The 21157-nt window shown below is 43.2% G+C and overlaps 1 protein-coding gene across 1 annotated transcript in view; it reads right to left on the bottom strand.

Annotated features, from left to right (window-relative positions):
• The window catches only part of LOC124796133, a 110457-nt gene that overhangs the window by 30192 nt on the left and 59108 nt on the right, over nt 1–21157 (bottom strand). Inside the window, exon 2 of the mRNA XM_047260225.1 lies at nt 5866–6008. Within this exon, the coding sequence (XP_047116181.1) occupies nt 5866–6008 (143 nt within the window). The remainder of the gene's footprint in view (nt 1–5865; nt 6009–21157) is intronic.

Below are 21157 nucleotides of genomic sequence, written 5' to 3'. Positions count from 1 at the left end.
ACGCCGGTAAATGCAAAACGACGCCTCGCCTGGTGTAAGGAGCGTAAACATTGGACGATTGAACTCTGGAAAATCGTTGTGTGTCGTGACGAATCACGGTACACAGTACGGCGAGCGCCTGCTCATAATGCACGGTCTGTGGCGGAGAGATTACACGACAATAACATCCCTGTAATGGACTGGCTACCACAAAGTCCTAACCTGACTCCTATATAATACCTTTGGGATGTTTTGGAACGCTGACTTCGTGCCAGGCCTCACCGACCGACATCGATACCTCTCCTCAGTGCAGCACTCTGTGAAGAATGGGCCGCCACTCCCCAAGAAACCTTCCAGCACCTGATTGAACGTATGCCTGCTTGAGTGGAAGCTGTCACCAAGGCAAAGGGTGGGCCAACACCATATTGAATTCCAGCATTATCAAGTCATTTTCAGCCAGGTGTCCGGATACTTTTGATCTCATAGTGCATGAACGACTAAAGCACTGTAATCGATAATGGCGTGAAAGCCGAACTCTAGATTGTACACAGGAAACATACAGAAACATATAGTCAAATGGAGGCGTAATACTCCAAAAAATGTATCAAGTGAGTTCGTGAAGTGAAGGAACGTGGTATTTACCTGGGCGTCGATGTCTACAGTTCTCTAGATCTCGTAGACCAGTGATTCCCAACCTCTCGTAGTCCATTACCCCTGAATTCGCCCCCTGCCGTCTGTTGCCCCCCCCCCCCCTTCCGCACATTATCACCAACCGTGGCATCTAGTTAAACAGAAAAATGAAAGACTTTTCTTGGTACACTTCTATTTTTAAAATGATGAAAGATGAATGATATTTACAGAATGAAATTTCCATTCTGCAGCAGAGTGTGCGCTGATGTGAAACTTCGTGGGAAATTAAAATTGTGTGTCGGACCGAGACTCGAACTCGGGGCCTTTGCCTTTGGCGAGCAAGTGCTCTACCATCTGAGCTACCCAAGTACGACTTACGACCCGCCCTGTCCTAATTACGCCTGTACCTCCTCTCCTACAACTTCACAGAAGCTCTCCTGCAGACCTTGCGGAACTAGCACTCTTTTCTTCCAGGAGTGTTAGTTCTGAAACGTCTGCAGGAGAGCTTCTATGAAGTTTGGAAGGTAGGAGCCGAGGTACTGGCGGAATTAGGACTGTGAGTGCGGGTCGTGAGTCGTGCTTTGGTAGCTCAGATGGTAGAGCACTTGCTCGCCGAAGACAAAGGCCCCGAGCTCAAGTCTCGGTACGACAAACAGTTGTAAACTGCCAGGAAGTTTCATGAATGATATTTAGTTTGTGTGTGTGAGAGGGGGGCGTGGATGGGTGTTTGAATGAATGAGGAAGGAATTCGTGATGCATCGCAAGTGCTACCCACAACTCCTTCTCTGATAAGAAAACTAACTACCACGATTCATGTAGACACTTGTTACAGAACACACTTCCCCTGCATTACACCTCTCCACTGGGGCACTTGCTTGATCTGCACACTGCAATCCCGTTTGAAATCAAACAAGTTCACTTGTGTGCACTATACTTACTCTTCGCAGATCACTTGATTGCTGCAGTCCTTACTTCTGAAGTGGTAGAAATTGGAAGATTTAGGCTGTTAATGCTTCGTGGCTGATCACACTAATAATAATAAATACAATGATAAATTCAGGCTGTTGAAGCTTTCTATCTAATCGCTCTAATAATAACAAAAATAATAACACTATGTTCAGCACTGTAGTAGCCATTATGTAGTTACTGCTGTGTCATGGTGTCAATTAATTCATTTATCTGTTTCGAAGCGAGTAATGAAGTAACTTCTGTACTGCTGCTGTTACTGTCTACAACTCGGAGAAGCCACTTTCTTCAGATATTCAGCATTTATTACGTATATGTCTTACATTTATCGTCAGCGATGCACGGGACAAAGCACAACGTATGTCTGAAGTGGGTGGACTATGTAAGGAACCTGAAACCTCACCGCATTAATGCTGCTAATTGAGAAAAAGTAATTATTGCTAAGTTACATAATCAGTATTAGAGTCTTACAAAATCGTGATAATACAAGGTGTGCAACTTTGCTTCCGCCGTTAGCCGATAGGTGGCGACAACGGTAAGTAGCGGTCGAAAGAAACAGATCGCAGATTTCAGGTAGTTAGCTTGGACCTCGATCAACATAACCTCATTCAAACATTAGTCGATTTGTGCTGCATCATAAAGTTGTTCTTGATTGAAAATGTCCAAAACAAAAAAAAATGGCTCTGGGCACTATGCGACTAAACTACTGAGGTCATCAGTCCCCTAGAACTTAGAACTACTTAAACCTAACTAACCTAAGGACATCACACACATCCATACCCGAGGCAGGATTCGAACGTGCGACCGTTGCGGTCTCGCGGTTCCAGACTGTAGCGCCTAGAACCGCACGGCCACTCCGGCCGGCTGAAAATGTCAGTTTACGAGCCTAATTCTCGTCATTTGCGGGAGGTGTTACTGTTTTGTTGCAATACGAAGAAAGCAGGAGCTGAGTCTCATCGAATGCTCTCAAGTACGTATGGTAAGGACGCTATTAGTGAAAGAACGTGTCGTGAGTGATTTCACACTTCAAGAACGGTGATTTTAACGTCGTAGACCGGCATAGTGGTGGAAGAGAGAATGTTTTCGAAGATGCAGAATTGCAGACAGTGCTGAGTGCAGACTCGCGTCAAACTCAAGAAGAATTGGCACGATTAAAGGGAGTGACGCAGCAAGCCCCCCACGTTGCAAAAGAGGTCAAAACGTACTTGGAAACGTTAAAATGGGAAATCCGTATTCTCCAGATATTGCTCCCTGTGACTATCACCTGTTTAGACCTGATTAGACCTTCTGGTGACAAACCGACCCGAACTATTTGAAACAGTTAACGCAGAACAGGGAATCAGCGATCATAAAGCGGTTCAAATGGTTCAAATGGCTCTGAGCACTATGGGACTTAACATCTATGGTCATCAGTCCCCTAGAACTTCTTAAACCTAACTAACCTAAGGACATCACACAACACCCAGTCATCACGAGGCAGAGAAAATCCCTGACCCCGCCGGGAATCGAGCCCGGGAACCCGGGCGTGGGAAGCGAGAACGCTACCGCACGACCACGAGCTGCGGACAATAAAGCGGTTGCTGCATCGATGATTTCAGCCGTAAATAGAAATATTAAAAAGGTAGGAAGATTTTTCTGTTTAGCAAAAGTGACAAAAAGCAGATTTCAGAGTACCTGACGGCTCAACACACAAGTTATGTCTCAAGTACAGATAGTGTTGAGGATCAGTGGACAAAGTTCAAAGCCATCGTACAATATGCTTTAGATGAGTATGTGACAAGTAAGATCATTAGGGAAGGAAAAGAGCCACTGTGGTACAACAACCGAGTTAGAAAACTGCTGCGGAAGCAAAGGGAACTTCACAGCAAACATAAGTATAGCCAAAGCCTTGCAGACAAACAAAAATTACGCGAAGCGAAATGTAGTGTGAGGAGGGCTATGCGAGAGGCGTTCAATGAATTCGAAAGTAAAGTTCTATGTACTGACTTGGCAGAAAATCCTAAGAAATTTTGGTCTTATGTCAAAGCGGTAGGTGGATCAAAACAAAATGTCCAGACACTCTGTGGCCAAAATGGTACTGAAACAGAGGATGACAGACTAAAGGCCGAAATACTAAATGTCTTTTTCCAAAGCTGTTTCACAGAGGAAGACTGCACTGTAGTTCCATCTCTAGATTGTCGCACAGATGACAAAATGATAGATGTCGAAACAAATGACAGAGGGATAGAAAAACAATTAAAATCGGTCAAAAGAGGAAAGGCCGCTGGACCTGATGGGATACCAGTTCGATTTTACACAGAGTACGCGGAGGAACTGCCCCCCCCCCCCCCCGCCCCCTTCTTGCAGCGGTGTACCGTAGGTCTCTAGAAGAGCGTAGCGTTCCAAAAGATTGGAAAAGGGCATAGGTCATCCCTGTTTTCAAGAAGGGACGTCGAACAGATGTGCAGAACTATAGACGTATATCTCTAACGTCGATCAGTTGTAGAATTTTGGAACACGTATTACGTTCGAGTATAATGACTTTTCTGGAGACTAGGAATCTACTCTGTAGGAATTAGCATAGGTTTCGAAACAGACGATCGTGTGAAACCCAGGTCGCGCTATTCGTCCACGAGACTCAGAGGGCCATAGACACGGGTTCACAGGTAGATGCCGTGTTTCTTGACATCCGCAAGGCGTTCAATATAGTTCCCCACAGTCGTTTAACGAACAAAGTAAGAGCATGTGGACTATCAGACCAATTGTGTGACTGGATTGAAGAGTTCCTAGATAACAGAACGCAGCATGTCATTCTCAATGGAGAGAAGTCTTCCGAAGTAAGAGTGATTTCAGGTGTGCCGCAGGGGAGTGTCGTAGGACCGTGGCTATTCCCAACATACATAAATGACCTTCTGGATGACATCGGAAGTTCGCTGAGGCTTTTTGCGGATGATGCTGTGGTGTATCGAGAGGTAGTAACAATGGAAAATTGTACTGAAATGCAGGAGGATCTGCAACTAATTGATGCATGGTGCAGGGAATGGCAACTGAATCTCAATGTAGACAAGTGTAATGTGCTGCGAATACATAGAAAGAAATATCCCTTATCATTTAGCTACAATATAGCATGTCAGCAACTGGAAGCAGTTAATTACATAAATTATCTGGGAGTACGCATTAGGAGTGATTTAAAATGGAATGATGATATAAAGTTGATCGTCGGTAAAGCAGATCCCAGACTGAGATTCATTGGAAGAATCCTAAGGAAATGCAATCCGAAAAGAAAGGAAGTAGGTTACAGTACGCTTGTTCGCCCACTGCTTGAATGCTGCTCACCAGTGTGGGATCCGTACCAGATAGGGTTGATAGAAGAGATAGAGAAGATCCAAAGGAGAGCAGCGCGCTTCGTTACAGGATCATTTAGTAATCGCGAAAGCGTTGCGGAGATGATAGATAAACTCCAGTGGAAGACTCTGCAGGAGAGTCCCTCAGTAGCTCGGTACGGGCTTTTGTTGAAGTTTCGAGAAGATACCTTCACCGAGGAGTCAAGCAGTATATTGGTCCCTCCTACGTATATCTCGCGAAGAGACCATGAGGATAAAATCAGAGAGATTAGAGCCCACACAGAGGCATACCGACAATCCTTCTTTCCACGAACAATACGAGACTGGAATAGAAGGGAGAACCGATAGCGGTACTCAAGGTACCCTCCGCCACACACCGCCAGGTAGCTTGCCGAGTATGGATGTAGATGTAGATGGCGCATGGCCTGTCTGACCAACATATCCGATCTCATGAAGAAGTCACAAATTGGATCGATTCTTGAATCGCTTCAGAAGATGAACAATTTTTTGGACGCGGGACTCGCACACTGCCCGAAACATGGGAGGAAGTAGTGGCCAGCGATGGGAAATACTTTGATACATGTATAACCAGTTTGTTTCATTATAGCCTCAAATGTTGGGGAGAAAACGGCGGAAGCAGAGTTGTACACTTTGTAGTAATGGTCTTTTAAAGATAATTTAATTTCGTGACTGAAACAGAATCGAATCGTTTAGTTTTTACCCCTCAAAAAATTTCATTTCAGCCCTCAGGGGGTAATTAACCCCAGGTTGGGAACCAGTTTCGCAGACGAACACAGCGAGCTCAGGTTCGCTATACCTTTGTTTGCGAAACTTGGGCGGGCGAGAGTGGTGGGGAGTAGGTTGTATCACAGGCTGCATACCCTACACACGCCAATGGATCCAGCTACGGCACGTTACTTGGTGTGAGAGAGGAGGGCGGATGGGAGGGGTGGCGAGAGAGACGCACCTCGTGGTGGCCGTTGAGCGCTGCGTCGTGCAGCGGCGTGTCCTCGTGCAGGCCGCGCGCGTTGACGCAGGCGCCCGCCGCCAGCAGCGCCGCCGCCACGTCGCGGTGCCCGTGGTTGGCCGCCTCGTGCAGCGGCGTCCACCCTGCACACACCACCACACCACACCTCAGTCTCGCCCTGCACCGGTCTCTCGCACCAGGGCAGCCAACAGAAAAACAACACGCTATCCACTTAGTACTCGACTAAATGAACACCAGACCCACACATTGCAGAAATTAAACTGGTCACGTGACATAAAAACACTATCGTCCGATTAAAATTACTCGCTAGTTGGCGACTGTTACTTGCAGCTACAGTTTCTCCACATCGGCTGCCCGCTACCACTCAGTTACAGGCGACATCCAGACACGGCGGGTCACTTTACAGATGCTGTTAATGTACCGGGTGATCAAAAAGTCAGTATAAATCCTGAAACTTAATAAACCACGGAATAATGTAGATAGGTACAAATTGACACACATGCTTGGAATGACATGAGGTTTTATTAGAACAACAACAAAAAAAAAAAACACCCCATATTGCTAGACGCGTGAAAGATCTCTTGCGCGCGTCGTTTGGTGATGATCGTGTGCTCAGCCGCCACTTTCGTCATGCTTGGCCTCCCAGGTCCCCAGACCTCAGCGCGTGCGATTATTGGCTTACCTGAAGTCGCAAGTGTATCGTGATCGACCGACATCTCTAGGGATGCTAAAAGACAACATCCGACGCCAATGCCTCACCATAACTCCGGACATGCTTTACAGTGCTGTTCACAACATTATCCCTCGACTACAGCTATTGTTGAGGAATGATGGTGGACATATTGAGCATTTCCTGCAAAGAACATTGTGGTGTCACCGCCAGACACCACACTTGCTAGGTGGTAGCCTTTTAAATCGGCCGCGGTCCGCTAGTATATGTCGGACCCGCGTGTCGCCACTATCAGTGATTACAGACTGAGCACCGCCACACGGCAGGTCTAGAGAGACGTCCTGGCACTCGCCCCAGTTGTACAGCCGACGTCAATAGCAATGGTTCACTGACAATTACGCTCTCATTTGCCGAGACGATAGCTAGCATAGCTTTCAGCTATGTCATTTGCTACGACCTAGCAAGGCGCCATTTATCCTTTGCTATGTATCTAATGAAGCATGTACAGTAACGAGAGATGTTCTACAATTATGGATTAAAGTTAAGTATTACAAGATTTTCGTACTTTATTGCAATTCTCAAGACATTGTCCTGTTCCAGACCTCGCGCCAGGCTGCGTGAGCTCAACAGCGTGCATTTCGGCTTCCTCAAGCAACACGGTGTTGGTACTTATGCCAACACCTCAAACATCATCTTTGCTTTGTCTTACTTTGTTATGCTAATTATTCCTATTCTGATCAGATGAAGCGCCATCTGTTGGACATTTTTTGAACGTTTGTATTTTTTTGGTTCTAATAAAACCCCATGTCATTCCAACCATGTGTGTCAATTTGTACCTCTCTATCTACATTATTCCGTGATTTATTCAGTTTTCAAATTTATACTGACTTTTTGATCATCCCGTATAACGCGGACCAACGTTGAAAGTGGCCGCCGCGAGGTATGTTTGAAATGCGAGATGCTCTTTCGACAGCTGATGTTAAGTGACCAATAACTGAACCACGTCAGACGACGCGTTTTGTACCCCTGAATTTAAACTCATATCCTAAGCTAAACACAACCTCGAGATGTAGAATTTATCTGAGAATACGGCGGTCAACTATCTGCTAAAATTGACTAAAATCACGATCGCTTTATTCACGGTGATTAAGGCTAACCTTTACGAGCAAACGCAAGACAGAAAAAATTCAGTTTCCGCGGGTAAAAGCAAACTGTAATTTCTCACTATCATTGGTTACCTGAAACGATCCTCCCACTGGCTACACGAGCTGCCTCGTTACCAACCGATGAGAATTACTCATTGACACTTGGCTGCATGTTATAGGCAACACAGGCCGATACCAAACGCAAAAAGAATATAGGAAGAAAAATAAAAGCAAATAAAAGTCAGTACGATGATGAAAATGATATTGCGAAGTATTAGAAATAAAATATTATATTTAAATCTGTTAACTGAGTAAACATAACAGTCAAACTATTTTGATTACATTTACAAATGAAAAAAATATCGCTACATGTGATGAGGTTCGATCGTGCTACCTTCTAAAAGGTTTATATGCCAACAGTTGCGCTACGCCAAAACACGGGGGTTTGTAATTATAACTGTGATGATCCAGTGGCAACGATAAATTGCAGCCTACAAAAACTCGACTTCACACAATGTGTATTTCATCAGCATCACTGAGAGAGAGAGAGAGAGAGAGAGAAAGAGAGAGAGAATTTGTATGTGTGTGTGTGTGTGTGTGTCTTTGCTGTATTTGGCGTAGTTGTCATGAAATACTTTCCTGTTCCATGATTGGGTATCCTAACATTGACGAAGAAAGCCGGAGAAGAAACTGGAAGTGAATTGACCAATTGTTGTGGCAGTTTGGCAACGGCGAACGATTCGGGCGTGACGTTGAGCGCTCTGATTAGAGGCAACAAGTTACAAGGCGTGAAGTGTCAACTATCAAGTAATTTTAACCAGACTACAGATTTTTCTATTTATTAGCCTATGTTGCACAGTGGTGTCATTACCGGTTTCCGCTTATTATTTGAATATATTACGTACGTACCAGCTCTTCAGTTGACGAGAAATATATACTGCCTGTCAAAAAGCGAAGCACCCAGAATGCGAGGAGAAACGAAATAAAGCGTCTAAGAGGGTGGTGATGTTGTTTCAGTGATTACAATAGCGAGTCAAATTTACCAGTAACTTGGCAGTATGACATGTCATCGGCATGAAGCTGCACCCAATCTGATATTGATGTATGTACTGATCTGGGTGGGAAGGGTCTCATAAAGCCGTTGTATCCTCTCTTGAGGCAAGCTGGTACGTAACTGTTCTAAATGGTCTTTGATATCCTAGATACTGGCACTGGGACTTGGCCGATGCCTCAGCTGGTCCTGTACACTCTGTATCGGGAACAGTACTGAGGAACTTGCTCGCCACAGAAGTACCACGCAGAAACTTCATGGATACATATGTCATGTGAGGAGCGGCATTGTACTGTTGAAAAATGGCACCACGACATTGTCGCATGGCAGCTAACACACGAGGAGGCGGGATGTCCGTGACATGACGTTCTGTTTTGCCGTCACTGTTCCCTCAATCACTACCAGCCGTGACCTGAAGTCACACCCCACGGTTCCCCGTTGCATGACGCCAGGTATAACACTGCCGTGGCTCTCCAAAACAATGGAAGAATGGAACATTTCCCCCGCGATTCATCACTGAACACCTCGTCTCGCCATTCACCAGCATTACATGCCTCACGGTCGTGGCGCTACTCCAAACGCAGCCGTTTGGGTTGCTGTGTTAACCGCAGCTATTCATCGGGCGGTAATTCCCTAGCCCGTCTGCTGCTAGCCTCTGACGAATGATGCCAGATGACACAAAATGTTGTAGGGAATCCATTACTTGTTCCCTTCAACCTCAGTCGATGTGCACAGCACCTACACCGCATATGCATAGTGCAATCTCTACTTAACTGGTGAATTTGAACATACAAATTACATATTTTTGGTTGAATCAACAAAATCGAACAGGAAATATCAGTTACCAATATCTGTGCCAACCTTAAAATGTTATTTCAAGTTGCTTTTGCCTTTGTGTTATGTCATCTATCGACTTGCTTTAGTATCTATACCAGTTGTGTGTCACTGTGATTTACATGGTGACAGTTATCGAAATATATGGAAAAAAACGTAAATTAGTGACAAACTACGGCATGCACACACTTTATTTAACATGTAAACTCACTCCACATATTCGGATTTAGGTTATGACATGTTCGATATGCCTGCCACCATTGGCGATGATATGGTGGAGACAAATAGCGAAATTCTGCATGACCCGCTGGACTGTCGGAACACTGATGCTGTCCATGACCTCCTGAATGGCTGTTTTCAGCTCAGCAACGGTTTTGAGGTTAGTGCTGTACACCTTGTCTTTCATATAGCCTCACAAAAAGGAGTAGCATGTGTTCAGATCCGGAGAAAATGGCGGCCAATCGAGCCTCATGCCACTGATCGCTGGGTATCCCCAGAGCCAGAATGCGGTCCCCAATGTGCTCCTCCCGCTTCGATGGGGTCGAGCACCGTCTTGCATGAGCCACATCCTGTCGAAATCAGGGTCACTTTGGATAATGGGGATGAAATGTTCCAAAAGCTTCACGTACCGTTCGGTAATCAGCGTTCCATCAAGGAATATCGCACCCCATTATTCCGTGACTGGACATTGCACACCACACAGCCACCCGCTGAGGGTGAGAGACGTCTCGATCGCGAAATGCGGATTCTCAGGTCCCCAAATGAACTAATTTTGCTTGTTCCAACCATCCAAATGAAAGTGGATTTGGTCGCTAAACAGAACCATACATGTGCATATTAATTCCCACCATGCCCCACGGCTAAACGTGCTGTTTGAACGTCCTACCGCAAATCGTTCAGAAGTTGAGAAGATTTTATTTCACACAGTTCAATAATTATCGCCTTGTACTTACGTAGATGGCTATATGGCGAATTCTCAAATGCGCAAAAAATTAATAAATACAAAAATTTATTTGTTCCAGATGGCAGGCCATGTAATTCAACATCAGGCCACTGTCACATCAGAATGCCTCGCAATTCTGGATGTTCGACGGTTCGACCAGCCGGTCCAATGGAGACCCACAAGGAAGCCAACTCTGTCATGTACTGATAAGGCTGCTTCACACGAGTATGCAGCATCTGTGTGTTCTTGACAATGATCAATCATCATCTGACGCTGTTCATGCCTCTTATGTACCCTACCACACAAACGTGGTCACGCCACTACACACAAACACTAATAAAGCACTCTCGTAACCGTTCTCTCACAGAGAATTGAAAGTAAGCTCTTACATACCTGACAATGGTGTGTACGTGCAAGAAGTTACATTGGCATCCAATTAAGTCTTCTGGGTGATTCACTTTTTTTATCAGCCAATTTACAACGTTTTCAGATCGTCTGATGTTGACTTGGAATAAGTTGAACCGGTAATGTCACTCTTCAGCTGGCGAGTTACTACTTATCATATTTAAATGTCTGACGATGACGTGGTAATAAGCCGAAACTGGTAATGACATCACTTGTATGTTCCGAGAGTAAAACATATAACAACAACAACAATAATAATAATAATAATAAAGAAATCGGCCGCGTAACTTGTTACTGCCACATTCCAGTTAACAGTAGTGAGCCTTGTTACCCAGCAGTGCAAGCAAGAAAACTGATCGTGAGAAATGCCTCGGCCAGCAGCTGCAACGTCTTCCTGTAAACGTCATTACATTTACTGGGAATGAGAAGGAAAAAGGCGTGACAGTGCTGACGCACAACGTGAAGCAACGTGCAAGCAAAATGTTAAAGTTGAATAAGTCCATGTAGTGTAAATTAAAGCAGGAAGGACGGACGCTATGTAGAGCGAAACAGGATTCAAGTGTCTGACCGGAGCGAGAGAAAGAGCGAAGTGCACTCAGTAAACTACAGTTGACGATACAAGTGGATACGATATCATTTAGCGATATTATGAACAATACAGTAAAATACCAAATTTGCAAAAAAATTCACAGTTTTTACCTGGAACTGAACGTTAGAAACAAAAAATGTTGAGAAAAATTATACTGTACATGAGATCCAGCCTAAAAAGGCAGCAGAATAAGCCATTCGTAAACACGACGGGGCTGCAATCCTGGACGGACCCAAACAGGCTGTTATACTAATTCCTTACTATTACCTTTATCTAACCTCTGTGTATCGCATTGAACGGATGGGAAACCCAAGAGTTGCGCACAGTGTTCGCTTTAAAGTGAGGCAGTACTGGTGAGATTCCAATACGACGGTTGTGGCGACACAAACGCGCAGCACTACTGTGGAGCATTTCCCGTGACACTCCTTTAAGGGGGGAAACCACAAGAGGAGGTTGCACAGATCGTTACCTTAACTATCCAAGAACACGCTGTCAAAATTTCAAAGCGAAATTCGCATTCGTTTGGATTTTATGAGCATAGAACAGAAGGAAATTCTTCCAAAATATAAAGATTTATCAAGGGATGAATTACTGGAGAAATGTTTGGATGGCCACACACAAAATGCGAATCAAAGTTTTAATTTCACTATTTGGCGATTAGCTCCTAAACACTTGCACTCCAGACTAAAAGTCGCTGGAAATGGCATCGTATTTACCAGTGGGCTTATTCAATGAAGGAAATTCATCCTTCTGATGGTCATGAACGAGGCAGGAAGTGTAGTAGCCACGCAAAGCTTCAAATGGATAATCAGCGCGTGAGCCGGAAGAATTGACGTAGTTCATTGGATTCGAAGGAAGGTCGGAAAGCTCGGAATGCACTGCTGCATGCGCAAACGGAGCCTATGAGGAAGGAGGAGGATTACTATATGGTGCCGAAATCGTAGATTAATCGGTAAGCATTTTACCTTATTGTTAACTTACTTGAATTTCAAGATTGCGAGAATTTATTTTCAAACGCCTTCACCTTGAAATAACTTTTTTCACATTTGCTTGCAGTCTAACTCAAAAAGTATTGAACCGATTATTATGAAAATTGAAATTATGATTCGTTATAAAATTACGAATTATATGAGCAAGATGTATGAGACAGGCGAAATACCCTCAGACTTTAAGAAGGCCGGCCGATGTGGCCGTGCGGTTAAAGGCGCTTCAGTCTGGAACCGCGTCACCGCTACGGTCGCAGGTTCGAATCCTGCCTCGGGCATGGATGTGTGTGATGTCCTTGGGTTAGTTAGGTTTAAGTAGTTCTAAGTTCTAGGGGACTGATGACCACAGAAGTTAAGTCCCATAGTGCTCAAAGCCATTTGAACCATTTGAACTTTAAGAAGAATATAATGATTCCAATCCCAAAGAAAGCAGGTGTTGACAGATGTGAAAATTACCGAACTATCAGTTTAATAACCCTGGCTGCAAAATACTAACTCGAATTCTTAACAGACGAATGGAAAAACTGGTAGAAGCCGACCTCGGGTAAGGTCAGTTTGGATTCCGTAGAAATGTTGGAACACGTCAGGCAATACTGACCCTACGACATATCTTAGAAAATAGATTAAGGAAAGGCAAACCTACGTTTCTAGCATTTGTAGACTTAGAGGAAGCCTTTGACAATGTTGACTGGAATACCCTCTTTCAAATTCTGAAGGTGGCAGGGGTAAAATACAGGTGAGCGAAAGGCTATTTACAATTTGTACAGAAACCAGATGGTAATTATAAGAGTCGAGGGGCATGAAAGGGAAGCAGTGGTTGGAAAGGGAGTGAGACAGGGTTGTAGCCTCTCCCCGATGTTATTCAATCTGTATATTGAGCAAGCAATAAAGGAAACAAAAGAAAAATTCGGAGTAGGAATTAAAATCCATGAAGAAGAAATAAAAACTTTGAGGTTCGCCGATGACATTGTAATTCTGTCAGAGACAGCAAAGGACTTGGAAGAGCAGTTGAACGGAATGGACAGTGTCTTGAGAGGAGGATATAAGATGAACATCAAGAAAAGCAAAACGAGGATAATGGCACGTAGTAGAATTAAATCGGGCGATGCTGAGGGAATTAGATTAGGAAATGAGAAGTTTAAAGTAGTAAATGAGTTTTGCTATTTGGGGAGCATAATAACTGATGATGGTCGAAGTAGAGAGGATATAAAATGTAGACTGGCAATTGCAAGGAAAGCGTTTCTGAAGAAGAGAAATTTGTTAACATCAAGTATAGATTTAAGCGTCAGGAAGTCGTTTCTGAAAGTATTTGTATGGAGTGTAGTCATGTATGGAAGTGAAACATGGACGATAAATAGAAGAATGCTGATGATTACATGGGTAGATCACATAACAAATGAGGAGGTACTGAATAGAATTGGGGAGAAGAGACATTTGTGGCACCACTTGACTAGAAGAAGGGATCGGTTGGTAGGACATGTTCTGAGGCATCAAGGGATCGCCAATTTAGCACTGGAGGGCAGCGTGGACGGTAAAAATTGTACAGGGAGACCAAGAGATGAATACACTAAACAGATTCAGAAGGATGTAGGTTGCAGTAGGCACTGGGAGATGAAGAAGCTAGTACAGGATAGAGTAGCATGGAGAGCTGCATCAAACCAGTCTCTGGACTGAAGACCACAACAACAACAATGTAAAATCAAACTTCAGACGGAAATCGGAATGGCTACACTGCACGCAATTGGAGAACTATACTCACAACCTTCAGCGGACATCACAGCGTAACTTAATTTTTGGCTGAAATTATACACAAAAATTCAGAAAAACTGTTCGAAATATGAATGTAATGATGTCAAAATTTGATTAAATTCTAATTAATTCTTCCCAACCAAAACAAATCCTAAAAGTCTGTGTCAAACAGCCTTCTAATGTGTTTCCCCCCTTCAATGTAACGGAATGCAACCCTTCCTCGTGGCGCGTATGTAGTCGTGTCCTGAGCCGAGCAGTCAAGCTGCCCGCCGCTTGTGGTGTGTCTGCTGTCGCGCTGTCACAGATCGGTCATTAGAGAAAAGGGCTGCAATCTGTTACATTAAGGCCGCGTCCTACGTGAGCGTCAGCAGCGACCGACAGCGCGCGACTTTCCTGCAACAAGCGGCGGCATCGTGCTACATCTTCGGATGTACCGCGTGCGAGCGACAGACTCGCGCTACAAGATGGCCACAACTGCTGACCAGATCTTTCTTAATAAAATGGCGCCAAAAACAGTAGAATGTTGTAGTTCGACAGTAACGCAACAAAATTAGCTTTACTTAGGATGACAAGGTGGAAAAAAGGCACTCTGCATGAAATTTACATAGAGGGGGTGGGAGGGATTTTCATGGAGAATTTAATCGTTTATAACATAACTGCGAAGATCACCAGCCAAATTATCCGAATATACGAGGATGAGCACAGAAACGTTTGACTACCTCGTCAATGAATTAAAGGCAAGTGTTTATTGTGTGACCACGAACTTTCAGCAGCCGGTAAATACGAGAGAATGACTGATTATTCAACTACGGAAGAATGACTGCCACTTTATTGATATGCTTCTGGTTTTAGGGGTAGAGTCTTACACTAGTAATCTACTTCTCTATGATCCTGCATTCAAATACAGCTACTGCTTACCTTTTAACTGACCCAGCTACAATCCTACAACCTGTTATGAATACTAAGTTTTATCTATACTCTTTACACAGTGTTTTACAGAACATTTTTAAGGTCCTGCCAAAGTAGTTAATATTTAAGTGTATAGACACCTATACCAATATATCACACACATCAAATCCCTAAGAAAGCATTGAACTCCAAAAAATTTTACTGATACTTAACTGCTGGGAACACAGTTCATTAGCAATCAACGTTAATGCCAAGTGTTTCAATTAACCTAAATAGTCTGCATAAATAAGGCATAATATTTTTTTGAAAAAGAAAACATCAAATGTTTTGTAAAATGATTTGTCTAAAAGTAAGAAAAAACATTTGCTGCACACCATTTCCTGTACATGATTTCGAGACAAATCATTTAGCAAAACACTTGAGCTATTTTTGCGATTTTTTATTTTATTTTCATGGTTTACTTAGAAAGCATGATCTTATTGACACACCATTTGCCTTACCAGTGTTTTCTGTTCTTGAAAGGTCCTAAATTTATGACTTATTCGTAGGAACGCTTTTTGACAGTTAAATTTTACACCACTGTATTTTAAGCGCAAAATAAATCGCCCTTGAAGACAATGTTTTTGACACTCATTTTACGTAGCTAGCAGAATAATATTTCAATTTCTCCTCGAATCACTAGAATTATATTTTTCTTGGTTACTTTTTTCAAACAATTAAATCTTTTTTTGCAAAACTAGACCTCACGCTCGTCGATTTGATACCACATGTGTCACTTGCTCATCTTCGTTTGATTATGCAAATTCGGACAAAACCCATTGCGTAATTCATATGGAGTCCTATTTCCACTCCGCTAAGGCATTTGAGCAAAATGTTTCGAATTTTAATCATAAGATAAAAACTGGAAACTTTGCGTGCTATATTTTATAAAAAAACCTTCGTTCGATGTCTTGAAACGTGTATGAAATACGCAGATTTTTATGACTACATAATTCACGATGCGCAGAGAGAGAATTGGATGCGTTGTGAACGACCCGTCCACCACATATACTCGTAACATCCAAAATCTCGGGGACTGACAGAGATATCTTTCTGCTCTCAGCTTTAAATAGAATTTCGATGTGTTCAAATGGTTCAAATGGCTCTAAGCACTATGGGACTTAACATCTGTGTTCATCAATCCCCCAGACTTAAAACTACTTAAACCTAACTAACCTAAGGACATTACACACATCCATGCCCGAGGCAGGATTCGAACCTGCGACCGTAGCAGCAGCGCGGTTCCGGACTGAAGCGCCTAGAACCGCTCGGCCACTATGGCTGGCTGTTTTCAATCAATTGGCGTATTTTTTCTGTTCTAAAAGTTCCTTCGTAGTTACATTCCCAGTGCCTATGCTTGTCTGTCCAACATCTGTGATGGCCCTTTTTAGAGATGTTCACTTTTCTTCAACTAGACTGCCTACAATCGTTTTCCTTATTGCCGTATCCACATCCTTAGAGACCTTCAAACGTGTGTTCTTCTTCCTCAGTATTTCAGTATTCCAGTTTCTTCCACATTGATTGTTCCAGGTGATTCTCTTAAACTTCAGTCTACTCTTCATCATTACCAAATTGTGATCTGAGTCTATGTCTACTCCTCGGTACGTCTTACAAACCAATGTCTGGTTTCGGAATTTCTGTCTGAACACGACATAATACTGCTGGAATCTTCCATCTACAGGTAATTTCCAAGTAAGTCTCCCCTTCCTCCTCCTCCACTGATTCTTAAACAAAGTATTCGGTACTGGCATCTGAAATTTATTGCAGAATTCAGTCTGTCTTCCTCCTCTCTCATTCCTGCCGCCTAGACCACATTCCCCCGTAACCCTTCCTTCTATTCCTTACTCTTGAACTGCTTTCCAGTCTCCCACTATTATCAGATTTTCGTCTCCCTTTACATACTTAGTTACCCGTTCAGCATCTTCATACACTTTCTCTCTGTCTTCATCTTCTGCTTGCAATGTCACCATGTATATCTGAACTATAGTTGTTGAAGTTCGTTTGGAGTCGAAACGGATGAGAACAATCCTATTACTAAACTGTTCACAGTAACTGACTTTCTGCCTCAGCTTTCCATTCATAAGGAATCCTACTCTCATTATACGATTATCTGCTTCTGTTGATATTAATCTATATTCATCTGACCAGAAATCCTTATCTTCTTTCTATTATTTCACTAACCACCAATACATCCAGATTGAGCCTTTGCATTCGCTTTTCAGGTTGTTGCAGCTTCACTATCAAATTCAAACTTCTTCTGTGACTCGAATAGCGTTATCTTTTAGTTGGTTATTCTTTTTCTCATTGTGACCTCCCCCTTGGCAATCCCCTCCAGGAGATCCAAATGGGGGAATAATCCAGAATCTTTTACCAACGGAGAGATCATCATGACACTTCCTTAATTACATGCCACATGTCCCATGGATCCACCACATTGTGTGTTTTTAATGCAGTGGTTTCAATTGCCTTCTGCATCCTCAAGTCGCTGATCATTGCTGATTCTTCCACCTTTTAGGGCAGGAGAAAGCGCTGACCCTATGTCTGCTTCGCTGCCCTCTTTGACAAGCCGGTGGCAAATCTAAGGTGACTGCTTACGGCAGAAGTCTTCAGCCGCTACTGCTGATGATTTTTATTCAGAACTGAAGTAGTGGTTTTGTTCGAGCCAGGGACCCAGGATGTTACCCCAAGTACACGGGCCTACAACTAGGAATGATTATCAGGTTCAAAGTAAGCTAAAAGCTACCTATGAACATAAAGGCCATATCAAAGGAAATGCTCAAAGTGTCCACCATGAGCAGCAGTGCATGGCTTCTGACGTGACAGTATGTCAATGTGGACAGAAGCAGTCGTTCCGTTATAGCTGGCTTGGGTCCTCCCGAACAGTAGCTAAGCCGCCGGGCACACGTCGATTCGTTAACTGGATTAATACAGGCCACACTTTTTGTTCCACAACCGAAAGTCGGGCGCTTCAGAGATCGGGAGATTAATGCGCTGTACCTCTAGGATCGATACACCGTTTTAAAAGCCCCATCTCACATCAAACAGGGATTACATCTATTTTCTAGGGGTACATTTACAAGCAGCGTACGCTGGTGTGTTCCTCAAACAGATGGTGTATGTTGGCCCATTTAGCTGACGAAAGGACATCCAAGAGCCGAACAGAAGAATACCATGACGCCTCATAATAAGTCCAAAGTAGTAGTGGTGATTTTCTGCAAGCGTTCCATGAGGTTCGCAGCTTCCCCACATATGAGTCTTGTGTGCGTCTACGAAGATAAGTCATGCACATGTGGCCTTATCGGGAAACACAGGAAAAATAACGCTACTGGGCTAGGTGTTTAAAATTGGATATAGTTAGTAAAAAAAAAAAAAAAAAAAAAAAAAAAGAAGCTCTGAGCGTTATGGCACTTAACTTCTGAGGTCATCAGTCCCCTAGAACTTAGAACTACTTAAACCTAACTAACCTAAGGACATCACACACATCCATGTCCAAGGCAGGATTCGAACCTGCGACCGTATCGGTCGCGCGGTTCCAGACTGTAGTGCCTAGAACCGCTCGGCCACTCCAGCCGGCTATAGTCAGTTCCTCGAGCATTATTTCCATCCTGGATCTTTAACGTATATATATAATGAGTGTCACTGCAGTTACTTGGAATGGATCCATATTTTGTAGGAATAACCAAGCGTAAAGCTGTGTTTAAGATATCTCAAGTCAACAAACCTGGCTATGGCGTGTTTACTAACATTGGAATATACCCTACACCAACCACAGTCCATGTGTTTTAGTGAATGTAAGTATTGGGTTTCACAGCCAGCACTGTGTGATTACGGGAATTTTTCAGGGTAGACTTTTGGAAGAAGAAGAAGAAGAAGAAAAAGAAGAATTACGCCTTGTAGATACTCTGGCTGGATGGTGAATCTGTATCACAGCTGGGTGTTACAGAAAGCAACCCATACCTGATAAGGTATCCAATGAGAACACAAATATTCTTGTAAGATATTTATTAAATTGCATATACTTTTACACATTGAATACGGAAAAAATCTGGATACGAAAGAGGAATACAAGATATCTACATCCACATGACCACTCTGCAATGCACACTTAAGTATTTGGCAGAGGGTTCTCCCAACCACTTTCAGACTATTTCTCTACCGTTCAACTTTCTAATAATGCGTAGGAAAAATAACCACCTAAATCTTTCTGTACGAGTTCTGATTTCTCTAATTTTATTATGATCACAATTCCTCCCTATGCAGGCTGGCGAAAATAAAATATTTTCCCATTCAGAGGAGGAAGGTGTTGACTGAAATTTCGCGAAAAGATCTCGTCATAACGAAAAATGTCTTTGTTTTAATGACTGCCATCTGAACTCGCTTACTGTATCCGTGACACTCCCTCCCCTATTTCGCGAGAATGCAAAACGAGTTGCCTCTCTGTGAACTTTTTAGATGTCCTCCGTCAATCCTATTTTGTAAAGATCTCATACAGCATAGCAATACTCTAGCAGAAGACGTTGCATATTCTAAGTGTTCCGACTAAAGAAAAAAAAAAGCAGTCTTTCGTTTGCCTTCCCCACAACATTGTTTACGTGATCGTTCCAACTTAAGTTATTCCTAATTGTAACTCCTAGATATTTAGTCGAACTGACAGCCTTTAGATTTGTGAATTTACGTGTAATTGAAATTTAACAGATTTCTTTTTGTATTCATATGGATAACCTCACATGTTTCCTTATTGAGAGACAATTGCCACTTTCCGCACCTTTTAAATATCGTTTCTAAGTCATTTTGCAGTTGTTTTGATCTTCTGATGACTTCCTAGACGGTACATGGCAGCATCATCTACAAGCATTCTAACAAGGGAACCTCCCCATCGCACCCCCCTCAGATTTAGTTATAAGTTGACACAGTGGATAGGCCTTGAAAAACTGAACACAGATCAATTGAGAAAACAGGAAGAAGTTGTGTGGAACTGTGAAAAAATAAGCAAAATATACAAACTGCGTAGTTTATGGGAAGATACGGAACATCAAGGAGACCGGTAACGCAGGAGCGCCGTGGTCTCGTGGTAACGTTAGCAGCTGCGGAACGATTGAAAGGTCGTTGGTTCAAATCTTCCGTCGAGTGAAAAAGTTTAATTTTTTATTTTCAGTTTATGTGACGAAACTCTTACGTTTTCATCACTTTTTTCGGAGTGATTATCACATCCACAAGAAAACCTAAATCGGGCAAGGTAGAAGAATCTTTTTACCCATTCGCCAAGTGTACAAGTTAGGTGGGTCGACAACATATTCCTGTCATGTGACGCACATGCCGTCACCAGTGTCGTATAGAATATATCAGATGTGTTTTCCTGTGGAGGAATCGGTTGACCTATGACCTTGCGATCAAATGTTTTCGGTTCCCATTGGAGAGGCACGTCCTTTCGTCTACTAATCGCACGGTTTTGCGATGCGGTCGCAAAACACAGACACTAAACTTATTACAGTGAACAGAGACGTCAATGAACGAACGGACAGATAATAACTATGCAAAAATAAAGAAAGTAAAATTTTCACTCGAGGGAAGACTTGAACCAAGGACCTCTCGTTCTGCAGCTGCTCACGCTACCACGGGACCACGGCGCTCCTGAGCTCACGTTCTCCTTGAAGTTGCCTATCTGGTCCATGCACTACTCAGTTTGTATATTTTGCTTATTTTTCACAGTTCCACACAACTTCTTCCTGTTTTCTCAATTGATCTGTGTTCAGTTTATCAAGGCCTATCCAATGTGCCAACTTATAACTAAATCTGAGGGGGGTGCGATGGGGAGGTTCCCTTGTAAGAGGGTTGCTCAGATCATCTCCTAAATCACTTATGTAGATTAGGAACAGCAGAGGATCCATAACATTTCCTTGGCGTACGCCGGATATCACTTCTGTTTTACTCGATGATTTTCCGTTGATTAC

Source organism: Schistocerca piceifrons, chromosome 4, assembly GCF_021461385.2.
Source record: "Schistocerca piceifrons isolate TAMUIC-IGC-003096 chromosome 4, iqSchPice1.1, whole genome shotgun sequence".
Lineage (NCBI taxonomy): Eukaryota > Metazoa > Arthropoda > Insecta > Orthoptera > Acrididae > Schistocerca > Schistocerca piceifrons.
This window is presented reverse-complemented; position numbering and strand designations above follow the sequence as displayed.